The 24,605-nt window shown below is 41.0% G+C and overlaps 1 protein-coding gene across 2 annotated transcripts; it reads right to left on the reverse strand.

The window, feature by feature from the left end:
• Window positions 1–2,856: 2,856 nt before the first annotated feature.
• On the reverse strand, window positions 2,857–24,066 carry dll4 (delta like canonical Notch ligand 4). 2 transcript variants are annotated; one of them, XM_062968167.1, is made up of 11 exons: window positions 23,810–24,066; window positions 23,436–23,702; window positions 20,433–20,490; window positions 18,014–18,283; window positions 14,344–14,401; window positions 14,033–14,166; window positions 12,742–12,911; window positions 10,776–10,995; window positions 8,848–9,568; window positions 6,433–6,541; window positions 2,857–5,029 (listed from the first exon to the last, which is right to left on the reverse strand). In XM_062968167.1, exons 1-11 carry the CDS (start codon window positions 23,861–23,863, stop codon window positions 5,024–5,026), a joined length of 2,067 nt encoding a protein of 688 aa, XP_062824237.1. In that variant the 5' UTR covers window positions 23,864–24,066; the 3' UTR covers window positions 2,857–5,023. The 2 variants fall into 2 exon arrangements, with proteins under 2 accessions (XP_062824237.1, XP_062824236.1); XM_062968166.1 differs by having other exon boundaries at window positions 23,436–23,705.
• Window positions 24,067–24,605: the final 539 nt, after the last annotated feature.

Raw genomic sequence — 24,605 nt, forward strand, 5'->3', positions numbered from 1 at the left:
GTATTGTTTTCGGTTTTATCTGGAAACTCCAAAAACTGTGTTTGGGTCTCAAAATGCAGGTTTTCAGTCTTTGCCTAAACTGTGGGAAGGATTTCCTTACTATTTTTCTGCTTGACTGTTTTTTGTTTGAAGCAGGACTTTCTGTTTGTGTAATCCCTGTGTTCAATTAAGAGAAGCATCTGTTGGGTTTATTTCCCATTGCCAAGAATGGGCTGCAAATCAGGAGCATCTGCTCAGCTTTTTTTTTGTCAATGGCTTGTTTTTCATAATTTGCTCTATGGGGCGAGTGTTTAGGAACGGGAGGGAAATCTTTTTATTTCTGTGTTCCATCTTGATTATTGTTTGCCTCAGATGGTAGTCAAGGAGACTGATTAGCATTTCCAACTAGGAAAAGAATTAAAAAGGGAGGCACATGAGTTTTGGAAAAAGTAAACAACACTGGATGTTGTTAAAACACAGGAAAACAAAGGTTTGTTGATTGTTTTTATACTATGATTGTGCTTTATGATAGAAATTCTGTTGATTTGATTCTTAAATTTATTTCAAAATATCTGTTGCAATCCGTTTGCTATCAGAAGAGTTGGATTTAAGCTGATTTAGTTCCACTGACTTTATGGGCATGAATTCAGGTACTTTGGAGTAACTAGGCTGGGGTTCAAGAAGCATTTACCTTACAAAAATGAAAGCCGTTTTAACAAATTTGTACCAAACAGGAAGCCTTTAGACTGAGATTTATATAAGTGATATACTTTTTTTCATTCATAATCCACAGGCTGACTGAGGAGCAGCAAACAGATTAGAGAGCAGATGAAAAACTAACACAAAACCATTAATAGTGCAATTGAACCCTGGAGTGCTTTTGCTTACAACTTCTGTCTAGGCCTAACTATTGGCTTGGGGAAGGGTGCTCAAAGTTTTTGAGACAGATGCACTAATTTATCAAGGCTTTTGATTATAGGTCAGTAAAGGAACCTTTAGAGTGTGGACAGTAAGTTCTATAAGTAATTAGTTACAATTATAAACCTAATGCCTCCAAATCTGCTCCTTTTCAGTTTGTTGCATTTCAAAAGTAATTCTGCTCATTCATTTCTCAAATACAGTTAAAGAGCTGCACAGGTATGAATGCTCAGAGCTGACTTGTGATACAAAATGCTCAGAGCCGGCCCTAGATCATTTTCAAGTGTAGGCGAACAGAATTTTGCCCCCCCCCCCCAAACCAATCACTGAAAAATAAAAGTGTTGGATAAGCGAAAATGTTGAATAATAAGGAGGGTTTAAGGAAAAGCCTATTAAACAACAAATTACATTAAGATTTTACAAATTAAACACCAAAACATCATGTTTTACAACAAATCAACAGAAAAAGAAGTTTAATACATGGTAATGTTATGTAGGAATTACTATATTTGCGAATTTAGCACCAAATATTGAACAGGGATATAGGGCAGTGTGGACTTAGATAACCCAGATAGCCCCCAGAAAAACTCTAAAATCAGGACAATAAATAAAGAACAACACTCTGAAAACAGAAAAAATCCAGACAGTAAACAATCAGGGACAGTTAACACCTCCCAAAAAAGATTCTCCCAGGCAAGAAGAAGCCAGGCCTTGAAGCCACAGGGCCATTAAATGCTAATCAAGGTGATTAATTACAACATTCACACTTGTTTCAAAGAAGAGTTCTTTCTCCACCCTGGACCTTCTACAGATATATAAACCCCACTTACCTAGCTTCCAAGTTCCCACAGACCTCACAATCTCTGAAGGCCCCAAAGGTGGGCCCGCACGGCACGAAGGCGGGAGGCCCAGGACGGGCACCGGGAGGCCCAGCGCGGCCGCCAGATGGCCCGAAGGAGAAGGAGGTTGGGGGTGACGCCATCCTCCTGGGACGAAGGTGCCCCCAGGACGATGGCGCCACAGGCAAGTGGCCTAGTTCGCCTTATGGTTGGACCGCCTCTGAAAATGCTCCTTTGTTTACCTGGGTGCAGCCACCCTGTAGAATTAATGCAGTTTGACAGCATTTTAAATGTCATGGCTTTTTTTCCCTGTCAGGAGCGACTTGAGAAACTGCACGTCGCTTCTGATGTGAGAGAATTGGCTGTCTGTAAGGACGTTACCCAAGGGACGCCCGAGTGTTTGATGTTTTACCATCCTTGTGGGAGACTTCTCTCATGTCCCCGCATGGGGAGCTGGAGCTGACAGAGGGAGATCACCCTGCTCTCCCTGGATTCAAACCGCCGACCTGTTGGTCAACAGTCCCGCCGGCATAAGGGTTAAACCCATTGCTCCACCGGGAGCTCACTGTCATGGTTGAACACTATGGAATCATGGGAGTTATAGTTTCTTGAGGCCGAGAAGGCTAAAGAACTTGTAAAACTACAGGATTCCATGGCAGATAAAGTGGTTTAACCCTTTTTTAATTTTTTAAAAATTTTTTGCTTTTTGTTTTTTTTGTGTGTCGGTATATTTTTGTAGATTGTAGACTTTTATCTTTCTCTCTTTTCCCTACTTTTCTATACCTTGGTTGTTCTCACTCTTTCGATGTAGTAAAAAAAATATAATAAAATTCTTTAAAAAAAAAGTGGTGTCAAACCCATAAGCAAAATTGCTTTTGTCATTTTCTCAACAATTACAGCACAGTGTGAAGCACCCACATAAGGCATAGCACAATTGTCCTCCACCATTTAGATAGGTTACATTCAAAAATGTAGAAGTAACCTTGAATTATCATTACTATAAAAAAGTAAGTTTATCTCTTGTAAAATCATACATTCAATTACACCTTGGTTATTAATTTGCACCTTGGTTATTAGGAAATAATTACAAATAAATCATTTAGAACTAAGGTCTGAGAACTTTAGAATTTGCTAACCAAGTATAAAGTTTATTATTGTCCTGGATTGTTTTCCAGAATGATCAAAACAGACATAAAGTGTACTACTTCTTCTTGCTTTTTACACTTTTATCCCCAATATAAATACTTTTTAAAATGTTGGCTTTTAAAAAAATACAGGATAAAACTTATTCAAAATGAGTGTTCACCAGCTCAAAAGAAGTGGATTCATTTTCCAAAAATACGAATGTAAACTTTGAAGAGGTAATGCCTGACAAAAATATTGTTACGTCAAAGCCGCTTAACCTCTGCAATACTGAGATACACCTGGGAAACCTGTAGGATCATGAAATCAATGCCATAAATCAAGAAACCACAGTAAACTTTTTAGTAGCAGGAAGGTATTTTCATTATTTGAAAAAAAATAAAATTAAAACTTTTCTCATCACATAAAAACATTACATAAGTAATAAACATATTTACACTTCTGTCTTTGATTATAAATATACATTATATACAAAATAATGTTATAAAACGTAGAAAGTTCAGTGCTTCTGATTTTCTTTTAAATTACTGAAATACTAGACTTCAAAATAAACTACAAACAGACACTAGTATAAATCCATATTATTGATTTCTGAAGGTTGCCTCCATGAAGGTCTCGAGTTGCCAGACCAGAAGGTCAGTAGTGAATACTCCAAGCAAGATCTTGCCTGCACAATTCAAGGCTGTAGGTGGACTAACCCAATGCTGGGGTTTACAAGGTCAGGAACATTGCTCTTCCTCCACAGAAAGTACAACACTGGCTTCCTTGAAGGAAAATTTGCTTCCTCTCTCTGCTTCCGCCACATTCTCAACTTGTTTATCACTACAAACATCACAGCACTTCCTATCTGAAATGTCTATTATTATTGCTGTAAAGAGTCTGTGTGCACTATGTTTTCAAATTCAGAGCTGCTCCTTTGGGTTCAAAATTATAAGGTTATTCCCCTCCTTGTAGGACTGTGAAGGAACGGACAAGCAGGTCAATCCAAGAGATTGTTGACCCCCCCCCCCCCTCCAGAAGTCCCTTTTATAGCTTAGTGTTTGCTGGACTTTGGGGTAAGGGACTGAATGGTAGTGATAATTGTTCTTCAGCAAAAGGTATTAAGGCAGGGCTTATGACACTTCCCTGTCTGTATAAAATAACAGTTTACCCTTTGAGATTTATGGTGGCACCAGACTCAGACATCTAACACAAAATCCAAGTCCCTTCCTTATGCATATGAAGTAGAAGCACCCTTCTCTTCATGGTGACTAGTAGTGCAAAAGGCATCAAAAAGCTGATTGATTTTAAACGCACTTGTAAGGCTTTCAACAAGCATGGAATTAAGTTTCCTTGTATAATGGAGAAGGAGCCCCCCTTCTTTCCCATCTAAGTCCACGAATGTTCCTGTGGCTCAGTAATAAGAACGGATTCCAACTTGCAGCTTAGTTCACCAAAGCATAATCCTCCTCCTCAAGCAATAAGATGCTCACTCAGAATCCATCTTTCCTTACATTGTCTCTGAGCAATACGCAGAAGGGAAAGGAGATGTAAAACAGAGAAGAAAAGGGATCAGTTGCCACTTCTGGCCAATACTGCTTGGGTACTGTGCGTTGGGAGGCAGGTATGTCTTGATTTGGGCTCTCTAGATTCTCAGACACGCTTTAGGCACTTTCAAATCCAGAAAAAATGGTGATGTCATTTATTCTGTATCCACTTTCTGCATAGAAAAACATGTTTCTTCATTCATTCTTCTCACAGTATTGCTGGTAGGCTCTGTGATGATGCCTTCTGCATTGACTGGCACCTCCCAAACTGAAGTTCTGTAAAGTCACACAAGTGTTCATGAGCAACTGGCAGCAATGTACTTTCAAAGGCTAGAAAGAGATACACTCTCTTCCTCTCTTGTCCCTGTAGGACAGTTACATTCCTCCTATTAGGCTTCAAAATAAAATAACAGGAGACGAAAGGTATATTGCATCTTTTAAATTCGCAGTTCTGTCCAGTTCACCCATGTCCGTCTCTCCTCCTCCTGAGAGCAGCAAATTGCATATCATTAAAAATAGTAAAAGGTCCAATCCAATTCTGAATTGTAAACAATGTAGCAGGAATGTCCATCTTGTAGCGCTGCCAAAACTGAGGTGCAAAAAGAGCAGCCTTCATTCTTATACCTGTCCACAAATAAAACAGGAAAAAAGAAGAATGAGAAAGAGGCATATTAATTTGTTCAATGTAGATTTAAAATTATGTGTTGGCAAATAAAAACTCGGAACCTCCAACTTATATCACTATCTTAAGTCTCCTTTTAGTTATAGTACCAATAAGGTCTTTGGGACATGCATGTTTCTTCTTTTTCTGTGTACCCCCTTAGAGAATCATAAAGTTGAAAGAGACCACAGTGACAGATAGTCCAACCCTCTGCCATGCAGGAACACACAATCAAAGCACGCTTATTTAAGATGGGTGTTCTAGATCAGTGGTTCTCAACCTGTGGGTCCCCAGATGTTTGGCCTTCAACTCCCAGAAATCCTAATAGCTGGTAAATTGGCTGGGATTTCTGGGAGTTGTAGGCCAAAACACTTGGGGACCCACGGGTTGAGAATCACTGTCCTAGACTGATACAGAATCATGGTCATAAAAACATAGAATTGTAAGAGGTCTCATCAAAAATCAGGTCCAAACCTTCTGCTCAATGCAGGCTCTCTAGCTGAAGCATCAGTGACAGGTCGCTGTCCAGCCTCTTTTTGAAGACTCCCAGGGAAGGAGACCCCAAAACCCTGCTGAGCAATTGGCTTTATTGCCAAAGTGCTCTCACTATCAAGAACTTCTTTTAAATAGTCAATCAAAGTCTAGCCTCATTTGGTTAAAACAATCAGACTTAGTTCCAACCTCTGATGCAGTCGAGAACAAGCCTGCACTCTCCTCTTTGTGTCAGCCCTTGAACATTTCTGGACTATCAGTTTTCATGTATTTCTTTTCTATGTTTGGTATTCTTGTATACCATGGATTGATCCCATATGTAACTGCGCTGGTCCCCAACAAAGGCTTATAGAGAACATTTAATTTTTTTTCTTATTCTCAATAAGAGAAAGAAACCCTGTTGACACTTTGATTGTGGCGTGAATTGATTGCATATCTGCTCATGTAGAAATATTTCCAGATTTTCTCCAATCTTCCCTTCTGGCTCCCTCCCTTTTCTCTAGCACTACATTCCATTTTGAAGATTACTCCACAGGATTACCTTTTCAGAAAGAGTGCAGCAGACATATGGGAACATTTCAAAAGGACTCTTCCATGGGAAGAAAATCCTCAAGGAAGTAAGACGCAAACTACTGGTAGAAACCTGAGATTTCCCTCATTTCTGTTTTTGTTTTACTAAGCTTTATTTGCTGGGATGATCTGAAGCAGCAGTAAAATGTGTCATTTCCTCCTATTAGTTTTCATCACAGCTGATAAATGTGATATATGTAAATGCTTCCCAACCCAAAAATGCATTTCTGACATTATCTACAATATCACATTATCTATGTATTTATCATTTCATAGGTGACATCTGCTTGGGAAATGTACCTACCTCTGTGGCTATAACACACTCATTTCGCTCTTCTGTTATCACAAAGACAGACTGGTACATGGAATCCCTTGGGGAGCATATTGCTGATATTCTACATTCTGGCTTTTCACTGTAGAAAAATACAATGACACATAATTAAAATCAACACATAAAGCATTCTAGTTTCATGAATTAATATGTGAAGAAAGAATAACCTGAGATAGTTGCAGCTGAAGGAAAACATACTGTCATGGAAAAAATACAGCTATGTAACTATACTAGTCCTCAACGAAGGCTTATAAAGGGTAATTAATTTTTTCTTGTTCGGAGTAAGAAAGAAGTTGACATTTTGATTGTGCACAAGAATGAAAAGACTATATTTTTAAAATTTGTGCACAAGTTTTTGTACAAAAATGTTTTGTATAACATTTGTTATTTCACCAAGAAGAGAGAAAAAATTTTTCTCATTTATGCACGCAAGAATCAAAGAAGGAAATATTTACATCTCCATTTCCAATACATTTTAGTGCTACATTGTACACACAATGGAACACAGAACTGAATTATGAAAGGAAAAGGTATTTGGAAAGAACAGAAACTGATCCTTCATTTCAAACTAGCTGAATTATAACCTGCCAGCCATATGGTGTACCTGATTTTATACCCCATACATAAAAATGGCTACCATTCTCTGCTATGAAAGCATTTTCAAACAACATTGCGGTGAAAGACAACTGTTCACCATTCCTCATACAGGATATGACTTGCATACAGGATTGCAAGTCAATCTTTGAGCAATGCGCAGTGTGAGAAAGATTTAATTATGTTCTTCCAAGGAGTCCTTCCACATGGAAGCTCACTGTGGGCGTCATCAGATGGGTTTACAGCGCTGTGGAAACAGAGCCACACAGAGACCATCATATGATATTAAGGGACTCTGTGGAGCTCCATGTCCAAAGTGCATGGAAACGGAGCCCTAGGAGTTGGGTGTCACCTGACTCCAAACATCTTTAAGATGCGAGAAAGTGGGGGAAAGACAGGCATCAATGCGGTAAGGACGTGGGATGGCTGACCATCCCACAAGATGGGGAAAGACAGGAGGGAATGTTGTAAGAAAGTTCCCTCCACTTTCCCACAGAAAAACTCATTTGATCAGTTGGTACTAAACTGTATTTCTATTTAATGACTCTGACAGTATGCCACCATCATTTCTAGTGCTGAAGGGGGAAAGGAAGACTAAAAAACTACTGTTAGCTTTTGGATGGTTTGGCAGTTTAACGTGATAATAAATGCTAAAAACCCAGACAGTTTTAATGACAAATTTTAAACTTGCATCTTATGTTTAAGCTTTGTTTCACGTATTTTAATATGTATTTTGCGGAAATATGTTTTAATATGTGTATTTTAAATAATGTTTTAGCTGAATGTGTGTTTTAGCAATGTTGTAACCTGCCTCGAGCCATGAGATGCGGGCAAGAAATAAAGTTGTTGTTAATAATAATAATAATAATAATAATAATAATAATAATAATAATAATAATAATAATAATAAATTATGGCCATTTTTCAAAATATTCACACACTAAAGATTTGAAACTTATGAGGCTCTGTTTATCATTTGGCCACATGTTGTTTTAAACTGTGCTAATAACATCCCTAACCCACAAAACCAATGAAATATGCTAAGTAATTCAAGTTGACTCTGCTGAAGGGGAGGTGCCTTTGAAAAATAGATATCTCTAAGAGGAAGAATCACAAAACAACCTTCACTTCAATAATGACACAATTTTTGTTCAGGGAATTAGTGGCTTCCATTTGGGCTGTGCGTCAACCCAAGGTGTCTCACACAAAGGGGCTATTACCACCAAGGGAAAAAATAGACCAGACGAAAGACTAAAAAAACTAATACTAGACAGGAAGAAAAACAGGAAAACTTTAAAGATGATTTTTTAAAAACCCAAATAAGACTCTAGAGTATACAACTACTATTGCAGACAGAGTAGAATGGGAGCAAGCCACCTGAGCATATTAGTAGCAAGCCACCGGAGCATATTAGGAAAGAGAGGCTAGGACTATTTCAAAAACTCTTTTGTTGTACGCAGTTCCAAAGCAGGGTTTGTGCATGTGCTAAACCCATGCAATACACAGAAAACAAAACCAAAAAAATTGCCTGGCTTACAAAATTTTAAAATGTGATAAAAAGTTATATTCATCTAATTGTTAAAAATGGACTGCAGATTCTATGACTTGTGGAGACAGTGTATTGTACAATAAAATTAAAACCTCAAAGCTATACATTTCCATTTATTTGCAATCCTCTAAGAAATCAAGCAAATCTTTGATTTGCTCTCTTCTTACATTTTTAATACTCATAAGTAAGTGTTCACATTTTCCTACTATAGAGAGAAATGAGGTTTCTGAAAGACATGTTTGTACCTGTGTAACCAGAAGGCTGATTTTTCTCCTATACACTTTTCACTTTTATGGTATTTGTCTTCCTGAACCCCTCTACTTGTCAGCTCCTTCACCAGGTTATAATCCAATGTGTGATTCTTCAGTTTGTAATTTGATTTCTCCAGCACACAGTCTACTTCGAGGTCTTTATTTTTATTGGTGTTTTTAAGTTGTGCAGTCGGGATGAGATTTTCTTTCTGGAAGTCAGTCAGGTTGTTCATGGTTTCAGAGTTATGTTCTGGCCGCCTCTGCATTTGCCGGATGACTATTGCAATCATGCAGCATAGGATGAGGAGAGCCACTAGCCCAACACCCATAGAGATCGCCACCCACGGAATCGGTTTCAGAGGCTCTGGGTCTGTCACTTTAAGAAGATACACTGACGATTCACAATAGCGGCCATTGAAGCCATGGGGACAGTGGCAAGCAAAACTGGAAGCAAAACGCCCAGTGTAGCATGTCCCCCCATTCTGGCATGGCCCAGAGGCACACTCATCTCTAGTTCTTATATCACAGTTTCGACCAGTGAAGCCTGGCAAACAAGTACATGTGTAATCATGTTTATTCAAAAGATCATGACAGGATCCTCCATTGGAACAGGGATTTCTAGAGCATTTGCTGACGTTTATCTCACACTTCTGTCCAGAGAAGCCAGGGCGGCAGATACACACATGTTGCTGGCCCAAGACAAAGCACTGCCCACCTGTAAAATAAAACACAGAGAAAGGTCTATTTAGTGATTTCTGGATGTCACATTGAATGCAATAGTTGCATAGCTAAATACAAGTGTTATACATATTTCCAATCAACAGAATTAGATTTATAGAATATATACTGCAATATGTAATCATCAAATATGATGTGAATGCTGCCAGTTCATGTGAGGTGGCCTAGGAAAGCAGTGTGGAAGAGGTGAAAGGATTTATGGAAGGCTTTAGTCATTAGGAAGCATTGAGTGATGTATCCGGAGAGAAGGAAAAGAGAGGATCCAAAGGTAAGGGTATGTAAATGCAAAAAGGAATTCATCAAAAATATTTTTATGAGTAGAAAGGAATTAATAACAAAAGGAGATACAGCAGTTTGTTTGGATCTAATATGTCCAGTTTCCTGAGAAAACCAGGAGTAAGGGTCAGGATTCACATCTGCCTCTCTTGTATGCCAGCTTCAGTCCTATACTACAATCCATTACTTGACCAATGATATATGACAGAGTCCCCCATTTCAGATATAAGAGGTTACTCTGGTTCAAACAAAATAGGACTGAAGTGCTGTAGCGGAGAGGGAGAGTAAGGAAAAAGCACACCTAAACCATTATTTGTGCTGCCAAGATTGTTAGGTCTAATGGGTACGAAGTTGTAAAGCTTTAGAAGCAGTATGAATTGCTATGAATTATAAAGAGCTAGTGCAAAGACTAATAGGGTACATCTACACAACACTCATAGTTTATGTGTCTATTTTTAAAACTTCTTAGTTCTTACTCAACCTCATTTTAAAAAGTGTCAACTAGATACACAATAAAATCATACCATCAGTCTATTAATATCCAACAAACTAACAATGCAGCGAAAACAGGGTTAGGAAAAGTCATATATACAACAGCAATGTACAAAGTGCAGCAATACAAATTCAACTAAAGCCTGGGTGAAGAGATAAGGCTTTAATTGATGCCGAAATCTCATGAAACTCAATGCCAACCATGCCTGAGGAAAAAAGGAATCCTGCAGTTTGGATCCCAGCAATAAAAACACACTTTCTCAGATTGCTACATATTAAAACTCTAGAAATTGCAGTATGATAAAAGGGCATGACCACAGATTCTTAAAATCTGAGCAGTCAAAAAGTTAAAACCAAAATTGGATTTAAGTTGCTCGTACTATTATCCATAAAATCATTTTGATGAAAGAATATACCATTAGCACAGGGGTTGTTGGTGCACCTGTCTTCTTTCTTCTCACAGTTAGATCCGGTAAAGCCCACAGGGCACACGCAGGCATAGCTGGTTCCTTGTTCCCTTTCCAGGCATGTGCCACCATTAAAACATGGAAAATCCATACAAGTCAAGGCACTGTGCTCACAGTTGACCCCATCATATCCTGTGGGACATGTACATTTGTAATCTTTCACTAAATCCTGCAAAAGAAACAAAGAAGACATTTCAAATTTAATTATGATTCTTGAGATATTTTGTATTATTCAGTTTCTCTGAGCATTACAAATGAACCTCAAACAAATCAAAATAAAAGGAGTTGGCAGCTTCACTTATAAATGGGGTTACAACAAATATCTAGAGCTAAGTTCAATAGTTGTTTTAGAGGCATAGCCCCAACTAGAGTAGATCCAATGAATCATTGAGAACAATATTTATACTCCATGGATGTATAGTTGGGACTAGATATTGGATTCAGATCCTAGCTGGAGAAAACTGATTCTATGATGGAAACTCAGGAAGCATTCAAATATTCTGATTTCTGCATAATCCCTTCGCTTTCTCATTTCACTTCTCTTAAGAGCAAATCTCATTATAACTGCATTAGACCTATGCATTATCTGACAGTGAAATTCTAACACAGGAGCTGGAATTGTGTTGCCCTCCAGATCGCAGCATACCCATTCACCACAGCAAATGCAAGGGGCAGTTCAACATCATCTGGAAGGCCACACAATCCCAATAATTAACATAACATAGGTCCCATGGATTTCAATGGGTCTAATATAAATATGACTAAATCTTGATCCTACTCAATTATTAGAAAGTCTTACAGGTGAAAAAGAGGGTTTAAACCCTCATGAAGTTAAATGAGACTCCTCAAAAGAAATGCACATCCAGTACTGGAAGCAACATTGAAAACACCTTTATACTTCAATTACATTTGAGCAGTTTGAACCACCAAATATCTCAAGAAAATAGTAGTGAAGGGATGGTGTAGGATACTGTAAGTTATTTGGATCTGATGGGGAGGGGAAGGAAGAGGAGAAGAAGCTGGAAGAAAGGGATGAGGAGGAATTAAGTTTTCCTTCCAATCGGAAGCAACATTTCTCAAGAACATATGAAGAGTTCTGTTGGATCAGACCAAAGGCCTCTTTCATCCAACACTCTGTTCTGAAAGAATAGTTGTATTTTGGAAACCTACTAACAAGGCAAAAATGCAATGGTACCCTTCATCTCACAGAGCCATACTGCCTCTCGTCTTGGAAGGCACATAGAATCATCCAGAACAATAGTCATGGATAGATCCAACCTCCATAAAGTTATCCGATCTTCTGTTAAAGCTATTCACAATGTTGGCAATCAGCCTAATGTTTTTGATTATGTACAGTGTTAAAAAATACTCCCTCGATTGTCCAATCATTTAGCCACAGTGGATGACTGTATTATGAGTGAGGAAGGCAGCTACTTTCTACGCTCTACCTACTTTCAATCTATTTTCCCCACACCATACATAGAGAACCCGCTTGCAACTTTTACTCTTACAACAGTAGCTCCAGCCCCTTGATATTTGGTTGTCCTTTTTCTTGTTCTACAATACACTTAAAAAAAATAATAATAATAATAATACAATGTTCAGAAGTGTACACACCATTCTAGAGGTAGTTTTCTAAGAGGATGACACAATATTGACAATTTTACTTTCATATGTAGGAAGTTACTAATTTGTGGACAAGTTTGCGCTCACTATTGAAGTTCATAAGGGTGAATATACTGGTAAAGCTATGGTGCAGATGAAAGAAGGTGCCCACGTGTGAAAGAAAGAGAGTTTCCCTGAGCTCTTTAGAAGTATAGGATATAAACATTTTACTTGTATGATAGATATGGAAATCAACTTCATTTCTTGTTTTGTTAGATTTATGTCCTATATATACATAATTAGTTCTTACCGTGCAGCTGCCTCCATTCTTACAGGGATTACTGTCACATACACTGATATTCCGTTCACAGTCAATGCCAGTAAAACCTTCTTTGCAGGAACAGGTGTAACTCCCCTGGCCGGTATTTGTGCAAGTGGCTCCATTTTTGCAGGGTCTGTGATGTGTACAGTAGTTTAGATCTGGGAAGACACAATGGACAGAGGAGAAAAGGTAAACTTCCAGTCAGTGACATGCCTATGTCTTAACAAATAATAGCATTTAAGATGATGCATAAGTGACATCAAAATGTACAAATTTGGTCTCAAACACCTTGAATTATATGTCCACAGAAAAAATATAAAATATCCTGGCTTCAGGATCAACTTCCTGAACCAGATGAACTACTCTGCGTATCTAATATAAACAAATGTGCCTAAGGCTGTGTAAAGACAGTATTGTTGTCTGTAACATCGTTCTCAAATGTCATCACAATGTATATATGTTTGTTTGCTGTTTTGTTTGTTTATTTCAGTGCAGTGGAATGTGAGAATTGCTTGGAATTTGGTGCCTGTGTATTCACATATTTTGCCTGGGACTGGGGAAAGGACACAAGGGAAGGTGATTCCCTGAGTATTATCCTTTTCTCTTTCATGATGTGATTTTCCTATGTGATTTAGCATCTGTAGCTCAAATCTCACCTATGCCTAATACTGAAAATTCTTGCACAATCCAGTTTTCTTTTAGGCTTACCAGTTTGCTTATTAAGGAGTGCATATGGTTGGCCACACCCAACCATGGCAGATATTTTGAAAACCAGAAGGCACTTCCTTCATTTCAGTCATTCAATGAAATCACATTCAAAACAGCAAATTTATTGCACAGTCCTGGGAGCCCTGACTTCTCTTTTGATCCACAACATGATCTACCAAGGAAACACCAAATAAGATGGATTTGCAGGTTTACCATGAACTTTTAATGTGATAAGCATAACCAATGCTAGGGCATGCTGTTGAGCACTACACACTTGCTGTTATTGTTGTGTGCCTTTAAGTCATTTCTGTCTACCCTATGGTGAACTTAACATAGTTTTTATTTAGCAAATTTATTCAGGTGGGATTGCCCTTGTCTTCCTCTGAGGCTGAGAGTGTGTGACTTGCCCAAGATCATCCAGTACAGTCAATGATCAAGAGGGACTTTGAAACCTGGTCGTACAGTGTCCATCCATGACTACACCATGCTGTCTCTCTACAATTGATGAAATAGCCACAATCAGTGATCACACTAAAATTATAGCATCCCCGTCATCTGTATGCCAACTGACCTTGATCACAGAAGAGGCCTCCCCATCCTTCGTCGCAAATGCACTTCCCTGGTTTTGTACAGGTTCCGTGTCGACAACCCACATGAGGAATACATTCATCACAATAAAGGCCTCGCCAACCATTATTGCGACATCTGAAAAGAAATTAATTGAAATGTTTCAGTCTTTGTGAAATGATTTGGAACTATGGAAGTCAAAGGCAGTTGTTATTTTTTAACCAGTGATACCAATTCAAATATGTAGATTGAATACAGCAAAGAGGTGGATTTTCTACATTAGTATTCTCATTCAAATCTAGTATAACAACTTACATGCACTCTCCTGGTTTTTGGCAGAATCCATTCTCCGAACAACCAGCCAAACAAATAGCTGTGAAAAAAAGTGGAAGTACAGCATTGTTAAAAACCAACATATTTCAAAACACTTATCACATTTGTATCCTATCTAAAAAATAGTATCTAAAGGTGCTATTTATAACTTGCACTCACAGAAAAACAAACATCTTCAGAAGATAACTTATATGCTTTGCTGAGAATTATGCAAACCAAGGCCCCATTTACACTGCCATATAATGCAGTGTGAACTACATTACAGGCACTCCCCGAGTTATAAACATTGACTTACAAACGACTCACAGTTAAGAATGGGGTAAGAACAGGAAATGACAGAAATGTACCCCTAGAAAGGGAAATCAACTTCTGAAAGAGTTACCATGGGGAAAAGGTGTCTCCACTGAAGCTTTATCACCAATTTTTGTTTCCACAACAAGCCAAATTTTTCAAAATCCAATTCTCACAGGGTAGAAAGTGAAATGAAATCTTCTGAACAGGGGCATAGGCTGTCCAAAGCTACACACATACCTATCTATCTATCTGGCTGGAGTTACACTTAAAAACTACATTATATGTGTGTACGCTGATCATATAAAACATTTTCAAACTGCATTATATGGCAGCGTGAATGGGTCCAATATACAGTCAGCAGATATACTTGCTTTCTGTAAGGTAGCACATTTATATACATATGTGAATCCAACATTTAAAGAGAGCTAGCAAAGCCTACAACACCCACATTGTTCCCACAAATACTGTTTTCCTGTAAAGCCAGGTTTGCCTTTGTTTCCACAACAAATATAGATCAGGTTTCCTAAGGCGAGGAAGAACACGGCTGCATTTTAAAAACCATACTAGTTTGATCAGGTCTGGCAGCAACAATGGTGTCTGTACACACAACTTTTAGCAATGGTGCAACTCTAAACTTATCTAATGAACCTAGACTCAAAATTATAAGGTCCATATGAAAAAAAAATCAGTAGTTACTATTAAGAACCCCTTTTCAAAAATTGTTTTTATATTTGGAAGTGTTAAAAATGAAATGAAGGTGAGATCTAATGACAATGAAAATACTTTGTATCTTCAGCTCAGTCTAGGGGCATTTAATTATATCACCTGTTGCATTTGGTGCAAACGAGGGGACAAAGTGAAAATGGTTTAGTTGCAATTGGAGCATGTATGGGAAGGAGTCCAAAGACTGTATTTCCCTATCCAAAATTCTCTTTTGCACACAGAAACCCTGATCTTGGAGTCCACAAGATGTATTGATTGACAAAAATCTTTCACAAGAAATGTAACAATTGGTACCAAATTGGCAAGATATCTTGGAACAGTTATATTCCCTGTTTACAAAAACAAAACCCCCAACCCTTCAAATGAGATGTGATGACAAATTGTCTATAATTTCATAGCCTGTTCAGAACCTCTTGCAGGGGACATTCATCTCCACTGACTACTGTAGCAATGAAGTGGGGAGCATTTTACTTTCTCTTCAGACTGAGCCCATGTTTTTTATTCTTAAGTTGGAATCCAGGGAATGGGGGAAACAACTGCTCTTTGATATGGCAACTATATTTTTGGTAAACTTATCGAAACAAACGTAACATTCCACACCTAATTTATTACATGGCAAATGCAAACAAAGGGTGAAGCTGATTTACAGGGGTAAAAAGTTCAAGGGGTTTGGAGGAAGCCTTTCTTTTCGGTCTGCTCCAGATAAGCATCCATTGAAGAGTTTCCTCACATTATGAGGGGCCCCTGGGAAGGCAGGAAGGGAGCAGCCTCCACGCCAAAGGGACTTACCACTGAACCCACATGCAGAATCCTCTCCTGGTTCTCAAATGAACATGCGGCGCAACAGTGGATGGATCTACACTGAAGAATGAAGGCGGGTTGACACCACTTTAACTGCCAGGACTCAATGCAATGGAATCCTAGCAGTTGTAGGTTTACAAGCTTTCTCTGTCAAAAGGTGTTGGTGTCTCACCAAATTACAAATCCCAGTCGTGGCAGTTAAAGTGGTGTCAAACCGCATTAATTCTAGTGTGGATACACCCCATGCTTGGCAGGGAATGACACTCCCACCCAGCACATGTCAGAGTCTGGAGTCGGGTTCTTTTTCATAGCTGCCTCCTATCTTTATCCCAAATTCAAGAAACTCCCATAGAGTTGTGAGTTTTCCGGGCTGTAGGGCCATGTTCGAGATGGCAGTTGGTTTTATCTACTGTTGTTTTAGAATTGTATTATTTTGAATTTATGCTATATGTGTTGACGAGGGTTGTTGTTATAATTTTATATGACTTGTTTTATACTTTTGTAATGTTTTTACCTGTTGTATGTTATACGTGCATGCTGAAGTGCCTTGTAAGTCGCCCCAAGTCTCTTTGGGGAGATGGTGGCGGATATAAATAAAGTTTATTATTATTATTTGGAGCCCTGGTGGCGAAGTGTTTTAAAGCACTGAGCTGCTGAACTTGCAGACCGAAAGGTCCCAGGTTCAAATCCCGGGAGTGCAGTGAGTGGCCACTGTTGCTCCAGCTTCTGCCAACCTAGCAGTTCGAAAACATGCCAATGTGAGTAGATTAATAGGTACTGCTCTAGCAGGAAGGTAACGGCGCTCCATGCAGTCATGCTGGCCACATGACCTTGGAGGTGTCTACGGACAACGCCAGCTCTTTGGCTTAGAATTAGAGATGATTACCAACCCCCAGAGTCAGACATGACTGGACTTAACGTCAGGGGAAACCTTTACCTTACCTTTATTTTTATTTATTATTATTATCTCCTGATGTTTCGCCCACATCTATGGCAGGCATCCTCAGAGGTTGTGAGGATTGTTGAAAACTAAGAAAGTGAGGTTTATATATCTGTGGAAGGTCCAGGGTGAGAGAAAAGACTTGTCTGTTGGAGGCAACTGACCACTTTGATTAGTGTTGATAAGCCTTGCAACTTCAAAGCCTGGCTCTAACAACCACTATGTCAAACTACACAGAGAAGCCACTGAAACCCACAAGCATGTGGACAATTTCAACAGAAAGGAGAAAACCATGAAAATGAACACAATCTGGCTACTAGTATTTTAAAAAACCTCTAAAGTCAGGACAGTAAATAAAGAATAGCACTCAGAAAACAGGGAAATTCTAGACAGGAAATAATCAGCGCCAGCTAATACCTACCAAGAAAGGATTCCCCCAAGCGGGAATCAGCCAGACTTTAAAGCTGCAAAGCTTTTCAGTGCTAATCAAGCTAATTAATTGCAACATTCACACTTGCTTCCAACGGAAAAGAGTTCTTTTTCCAACCATGAACATTCCAGATATACCGGTATAAACTCCACTTGCCTAGTTTCCAACAGACCTTACAACCTCTGAGAATTCCTGCTATAGATGCAGGCAAAACATCAGGAAGGAATGCTTCTGGAACATGGTCATACAGTCCAGAAAACGCACAGCAACCCAGTGATTCCGGCCATGAAAGCCTTGGACAACACAACTCCTGTAGAACTTGCCAACAGTGGCTGTGTGCACGCACATACTTCGGAAGTGGGGCGTCATGCATGCCTGGAAACACTAGGGGGAGCTGTTGACTCTCTGACTTCTTCACCTCCAGCTGCTGATTTCGAGAGGCAGCCAGACAGCCACTCACTCACCTTCGGTGCAATAGTTCCCTTTCCAGCCGGGCAGGCAGGCCAGACTGCCATCAGATTCGCAGCGGTAGTGGCCGAAGACGTCGTTGCGGCCCTTGCAGAGGCGGGAGCAGTTGTCACCGTAGTAGTGCTCGTTGCAGACCACGCGGTAGGAGTAGCGCAGCTTGGCCCGCTCGTTACTCTGCTCGTCCTGGGACCAGGCCTCGCCCACGGCCAGCGAGCGCTTGATGGCCATTTGGCTGATCAGCCATTTCTGGGCCGGGGCCTCGGACCCTGAAGGAAGGAAAGCAAACACCTCAAGCACGAGAAAGATGGGGACTCGAGGGTCATCTAGGCCAACCCCACTGCCATGCAAGAACGCACAAAGGAAGCAAGCCAATCTCTCAAGGGCCTAAATCAGACATGGTCAAAGTTGGGCCATCCCTCCAGGTGTTTTGGACTTCAACTCCCACCATTCCTAACAGCCTCAGGCCCTTTCCTTTTCCCCCTCAGCCGCTTAAGCGGATAATAACACAGCCGTACCCAAAAAAATATATAAATACATCTTGGTGTCTTTGCTTTTGGGCCAGTTTCCGTGGTTATTTGGGATGCTGAGAAAATTGCATTGGATAGACCACATTAGCTCTAAATTATTAATTATGGATTTCTGTGGTCAAGCAGATGGCAACTAATGGAAGGCATGTGTTCTGTATCAAAAACTAGAGCTGATGTGGTCTATCCAATGTAGTTTTCTCAATCAACACCAAATGATTAAACCGAATCTAAAGTTGACCAAAACCGATTCGTAACCCTTTTGGTACTAATGTTGGAGAGTGGTCCCCGGTCATAAAAAAGTTGGGAATCACTGGCTTATACTATGCACCTCACTCTACTCTGCCAATACAACTTGCAGTGAAATTGCCATTAGCCTCACGCCATCTCCTGTGGACACTACCACAAGCCATGACTTTATTAAAACCATTCTCACATTATGCTCCAATTTGTACTTTGTCTCCAGTGTCATCTCAAATCAAACCCAAGCACAAAAGTTTCCATCCACAAGCACCTTCACAAACCAAAACCAAGCAACGCTCTTTCCAACTTAAGGTATGCTCACACAAGAATCCCAAACGACAACACAGTTCAAATGGAAATAAAATTCTAGTTGGGTTATTGTGAGTTTTCCGGACTGTATGTCCATGTTCCAGAAGCATTTTCTCCTGACGTTTCACCCACATCTATGGCAGGCATCCTCAGAGGTTGCGAAGTTTATATATTTGTGGAGAAAGAACCCTGTTTGTTGGAGGAAAGTGTGAATGTTGCAATTAATCACCCTGATGAGCATTGAAAAGCATTGCAATGTTTCAATGCAGCCAGGCTTTGAACCTGCAAGGCTTTTCAGTGCTAATCCAGGTTGCAGCATTCACACTTGCCTCCAACAAACAAGATTTCTTTTTCCCACCCTGGACCTTCCACAGATATATAAACCTCACTTGCTTAGTTTCCAATAAACCTCACAACCTCTGAGGATGCCTGCCATAGATGTGGGTGAAACGTCAGGAAAGAATGCTTCTGGAACATGGCCATGCAGCCTGGAAAACTCACAGCAACCCAGTGATTCCAGCCATGAAAGCCTTCAACAACACAAAATTCTAGTTGTTCCAGGTAAAGAGACTCAAGTACATGGCAATTATGACAATGCAAGTTGCATTGCAAAAAAAATGCTGCAGTATTCCACAAATGTGCCAAATAATGGTGATTTTAAACCCCCATTTGCCAAAAGTACAGGGAAATATTGGCGAGTATTTGATAGTAGTAACTGAGGAAGGGGGTGGTAGTGTCCGACTGAACAAATGAGGAGGGAAAAAACCTCACTGTTTTTTCTTGTTGTTGCCTTCAGTATCTATTATTGTTAACCACGGCCCTGAGAAGTTTTGCAGAAAGCCTTTCAAAGTAAAAGCTCTGCTGCTGTTGAAATATCCTTTTCCTTTATGTCAGAAAAACATCCCAAAGCCATTATTCCTTTTCCAAAGGGCGGAATTTGAAAAAGGTGTAAAATACAGGAAAAGGCAGTCAGGACTTTTTGGCAGCCTTGCCGTTTTCTCACCAAAGAGCTCCTTTCTTTCCCACGCCAAAAATAAACGGGAGGAAACGCAATTGTGTGGAGATTAAGTAAGGGACAAAATCAAAGCAAAACTTGGTCGCAATGCAGGGGAAAAGCTCTGGCTTGCACACTCAAACCCACCAAAGAAAAGATACTCTGAGGAACTACGTGCGGACAAACGTATTTATTTTGCTGAGGTGACAGCTGTGTTATTATAATGTTGATAGATTTAATTATTCTGTGATGTAAAAAAATAAATCCTTCACAAGTTTATAACATAAAGCAAGTTCTGGTCCTCTATCGCCCCCTAGTGACTACAGAGTGAAACGCCATATTCACCTGCTGGATGGTAACCTTCAGGCGCATGCCAGGCTTCAATGATCAAGGAGAAAGTTCCCTGTGAATGGAAAGAAAAGAGCAACACATAGAAATTAAGACAAGAGGCGAACGATTGTGAAAAGTGATCGCAAAGGGCCCACAGTCCTCTCCGGAGTTTCCAAACAATTGAGTGAAACCACTAAACCTCTTTACCTGGCAGTGCAGGTGGAGGCAATCCATTTCAATTAATCTAATTGCAGATTGCATTACTTTGTCCGAGTCGATGAAATGGAGCTTCCTGGGGCAGGAGTGTTTTCATCTCTTGGGAAAACGTCCCTAGACTCTCCCTAAGGAGGAGCGGGATGAGCTCTCTCTCTTTCTGTGCCCTCCTTCCCTCTTCTCTCAGGCTGCATCTACACTGTATAATGCATGCAGTTGGACCCACTTAAACTGCTGGGGTTTGATGCTGCAAAGTTGTAGTTTTGTAAGGTCTTAAGCTTTCTCTCCCAAACAATGCTGGTGCTTGACTAGACTCCATGATTCCACAGCCTTGAACCGTGGCAGTTAAAGTGGAGTCAAACGGTAGTGTAGATGCACTTTCATTTATTCCCTCAACCCCAGCGTGATTGTATTTGAAAGCCTCCTTTCCCCCAACAGGCCCAGTATTCTTAAAGCACATCTATGTTATAAGAAAGCTTTGCCTGTGGCTTCTTAGGGCTGTACTGCTGACTTAAAGGTTGCTGGTTTGAATCCACAAGATGAGGTGAGCTCCTGTCTGTCAGCTCTAGCTTGCGGGGACATGAGAGAAGTCTCCCAGCAGGTTGGTACACATCTGGGTGTCCCCTGGGCAACATCTCTATAGACTGCCAATTCTTTCACACCAGAAGCAACTTGCAGTATGTTCTCAAGTTGCTTCTGACACAATTAAAAAAGAATCTACACTGTAGGATGATTGTAGTTGGACACTATAGATTCCTAGAGTTGGAAAAGACCCCAAAGGCTATCCAGTCCAACCCCATCCTGACATGCCATGAACACACAATCAAAGCCTTCCTGATAGACAGCTCTACAGTCTCTGCTTCAGAATCCACCACCTTCCTAGGGAGCCAATTTTGCTATCAAACCACTCTCAATGCCAAGAAGTTTCTCCTAATATTTAGATGGAATCTCCTTTCTTGCAATTTTTTCCATTGCTCTGAGTTCTAGTCTCCAGAGTAGCAGAAAATAAGCCTGCCCTCTCCTCAATGTGACACCCTCCCCCTCCCAGTCTTCTTTTCTAATCACACCCAGCTCCGGGTTGCTGTGAGTTTTCTGGGCTGTATGGTCATGTTCCAGAAGCATTCTTTCCTGATGTTTCACCCGCATCTATGGCAGGCAACCTTAGAGATTATGAGGTCTGTTGAAAACTAGTCAAATGGGGTTCATATATCTGTGGAATGTCCAGAGTGGGAGAAAGAACTCTTGGCTGTTTGAGGCAAATATGGATGTTGCAATCGGCCATCTTGATTAGCATTGAATGGCCTTTCAGCTTCAAGGTCTGGCTGCTTACTGCCTGGGGGAATCCTTTGTTGGGAGGTGTGTTCATTTTGTTCATTTTCATGGTTTCCTCATTTCTGTTAAAATTGTCCATATGTTGTGGGTTTCCATGGCTTCTCTGTGTAGTCTGACATGCTAGTTCTTAGAGTGGTCCAGCATTTCTGCATTCTCAAATAATATGCTGTGTCCAGGTTGGTTCATCAAGTGCTCTGCTATGGCTGACTTCTCTGGTTGAATTAGTCTGCAGCGCCTTCCTGTTCTTTGATTCATGTTTGGACAAAGCTGCGTTTGGTGGTCCCTACATAGACTTGTCCACAGCTGCATGGTATACGGTAGACTCCTGCAGAGGTGAGAGGATCCCTCTTGTCCTTCTCTGACTTGAGCATTTGTTGAATTTTCTTAGTGGGTCTGTAGATAGTTTGTAGGTTGTGTTTTTTCATTAGCTTCCCAACGCAGTCAGTGGTTCCCTTAATTCAGGCATGAGCAAACTTTGGCTCTCCAGGTGTTTTGGACTTCAACTCTCACCATTCCTACCAGCTGTTAGGAATTGTGGGAGTTGAAGTCCAAAACACCTGGAGTCTGCCCATGCCTGCCTTAACTCAATCAGAGAAGTCAGCCATAGCAAAGCACTTGATGAACCAACCTGGACACAGCATATCATTTGAGAACACAGAAATGCTGGACCACCATGTCCGACAACACAGAGAAGCCACTGAAATCCACAAGCATGTGGACAATTTCAACAGAAAGGAAAAAAAACCATGAAAATGAACAAAATCTGCCTACCAGCATTTTAAAAAAAACTCTAAAATCAGGACAGTAAATAAAGATCAACACTCAAATAACAGAGGATTTCCAGATATGAATCAATCAGGGCTAGTTAACACCTCCCAGCAAAGGATTCCCCCAGGCAGAAAAAGCAGCCAGACCTTGAAACTGAAAGATTGTTCAGTGCTAATCAAGGTGATCAACTGCAACTCAAGGAGACAAGAGTTCTTTCTCCCACCATGGACCTTACAGAGATCTATAAACCTCCCTTGCCTAGTTTCCGACAGACCTCACAACCTCTGAGGATGCCTGCCATAGATGTGGGCGAAAAGGTCAGGAGGGAATGCGTCTGGAACATGGCCATACAGGCTTGAAAACTCACAGCAAACCACTCATTCTGGCTATGAAAGGCTTCGACAACACATAACCAGCTCCTCATGTGGGTTGCCCCTCTCTGGACAGGTTCCAGCTTAGCAACATCCCTCTTGAATTGTGGACTATGGCTTCTTTCAATCTAGACCAGGCATGGGCCAAGTTGGGCCATTTGTCCAGGTGTTTTGGACTTCAACTCCCACCATTCCTCACAGCCTCAGGCCCCTTCCTTTTCCCCCTCAGCCGCTTAAGCGTGAGGAATGGTGGGAGTTGAAGTCCAAAACACCTGGACGGATGGCCCAACTTGGCCCAAGCCTGAGTCCTCCTCCACTCTGAGTGTGCCCTCACCGGCCAGGTGAAGTTGAAGGGCAGCTGGAGCGGGCTGGCGGGGCCCTCGTTGGCCCGGATGGTGAAGGAGTCCGTGCCCAGGACCGGCGTGACCAGGCTGCCGAAGGTGCATCCTCCGGGGGAGATGACAGCCTGGAAGTGCTTCAGGCAGACGCGGAAGAAGGTGCGGCATCCAGCGGCGGCGCAGGTCTCCCCACTGGCCAAGGCGCGCCGCCCGTTCACGAACTCGCTCAGCTGCAGCTGGAAGACGCCCGAGGCGGAGACCCGCTGCTGCGCGGAAGGAAGGAAGGAAGGAAGAAGGAGAGAAGCCCTGTCAGAGCTTCGCCACGGATCCCTACTGATCCCGACTACTATCATTACGATCCCTACGTTACCTGGAGCGCCAGGGCGAAGGCGAGCGTCAAGGGCAGGAGGCGCAGGGTTGCCATCCTTTGCGGTGGGAAAAGCCGGCTTCTCTTGCCAAGGTCTCACTTTCCACTTTCCTCAATCCAGGCGCTTGCAAGCATCCACGACTTAATCCTCTCGTCCCAAAAGGAAACTCCTGCTGGACGACTTTGATAAACTCCCAAGTAGAGGAGGAGGAGGAGGAGAAGGGCTCGAGCAAGAGCTGAGATGGAAACTCTCCTCCGCTGCCTCCTCTGAGTGGAAGCGCGGCTTCCCCGGGAGCTGTTTATATACGCGCCTCGTGGCCTCGCGAGCTCATTATGTAAACTGTCAGTCAGACTCGGGAGGCCCCGCCCCCTCCCTGCCTCTCTCCCTCTCTTCTCCTTAGCCCCCCTTTTTTTGTGGAAAAGGGAACCAAATATTACTGGACCCTCCTATAATGCAGTTTGAAGTCCATTATATTGTCAGTGTTTAGACACCTTAGTTTAAACTGTGATCATATAATTCCTGCACAGCCATATACAGTAGAGTCTCACTTATCCAACATTCTGGATTATCCAACGCATTTTTGTAGTCAATGTTTTCAATACATCGTGATATTTTGGTGCTAAATTCGTAAATACAGTAATTACATAGCATTACTGTGTATTGAACTACTTTTTCTGTCAAATTTGTTGCATAACATGATGTTTTGGTGCTTAATTTGTAAAATCATAACCTAATTTGATGTTTAATAGGCTTTTCTTTAATCCCTCCTTATTATCCAACATATTCACTTATCCAACA

This window comes from Anolis carolinensis, chromosome 1 (genome assembly GCF_035594765.1).
Source record: "Anolis carolinensis isolate JA03-04 chromosome 1, rAnoCar3.1.pri, whole genome shotgun sequence".
In the NCBI taxonomy this organism is placed as follows: domain Eukaryota; kingdom Metazoa; phylum Chordata; class Lepidosauria; order Squamata; family Dactyloidae; genus Anolis; species Anolis carolinensis.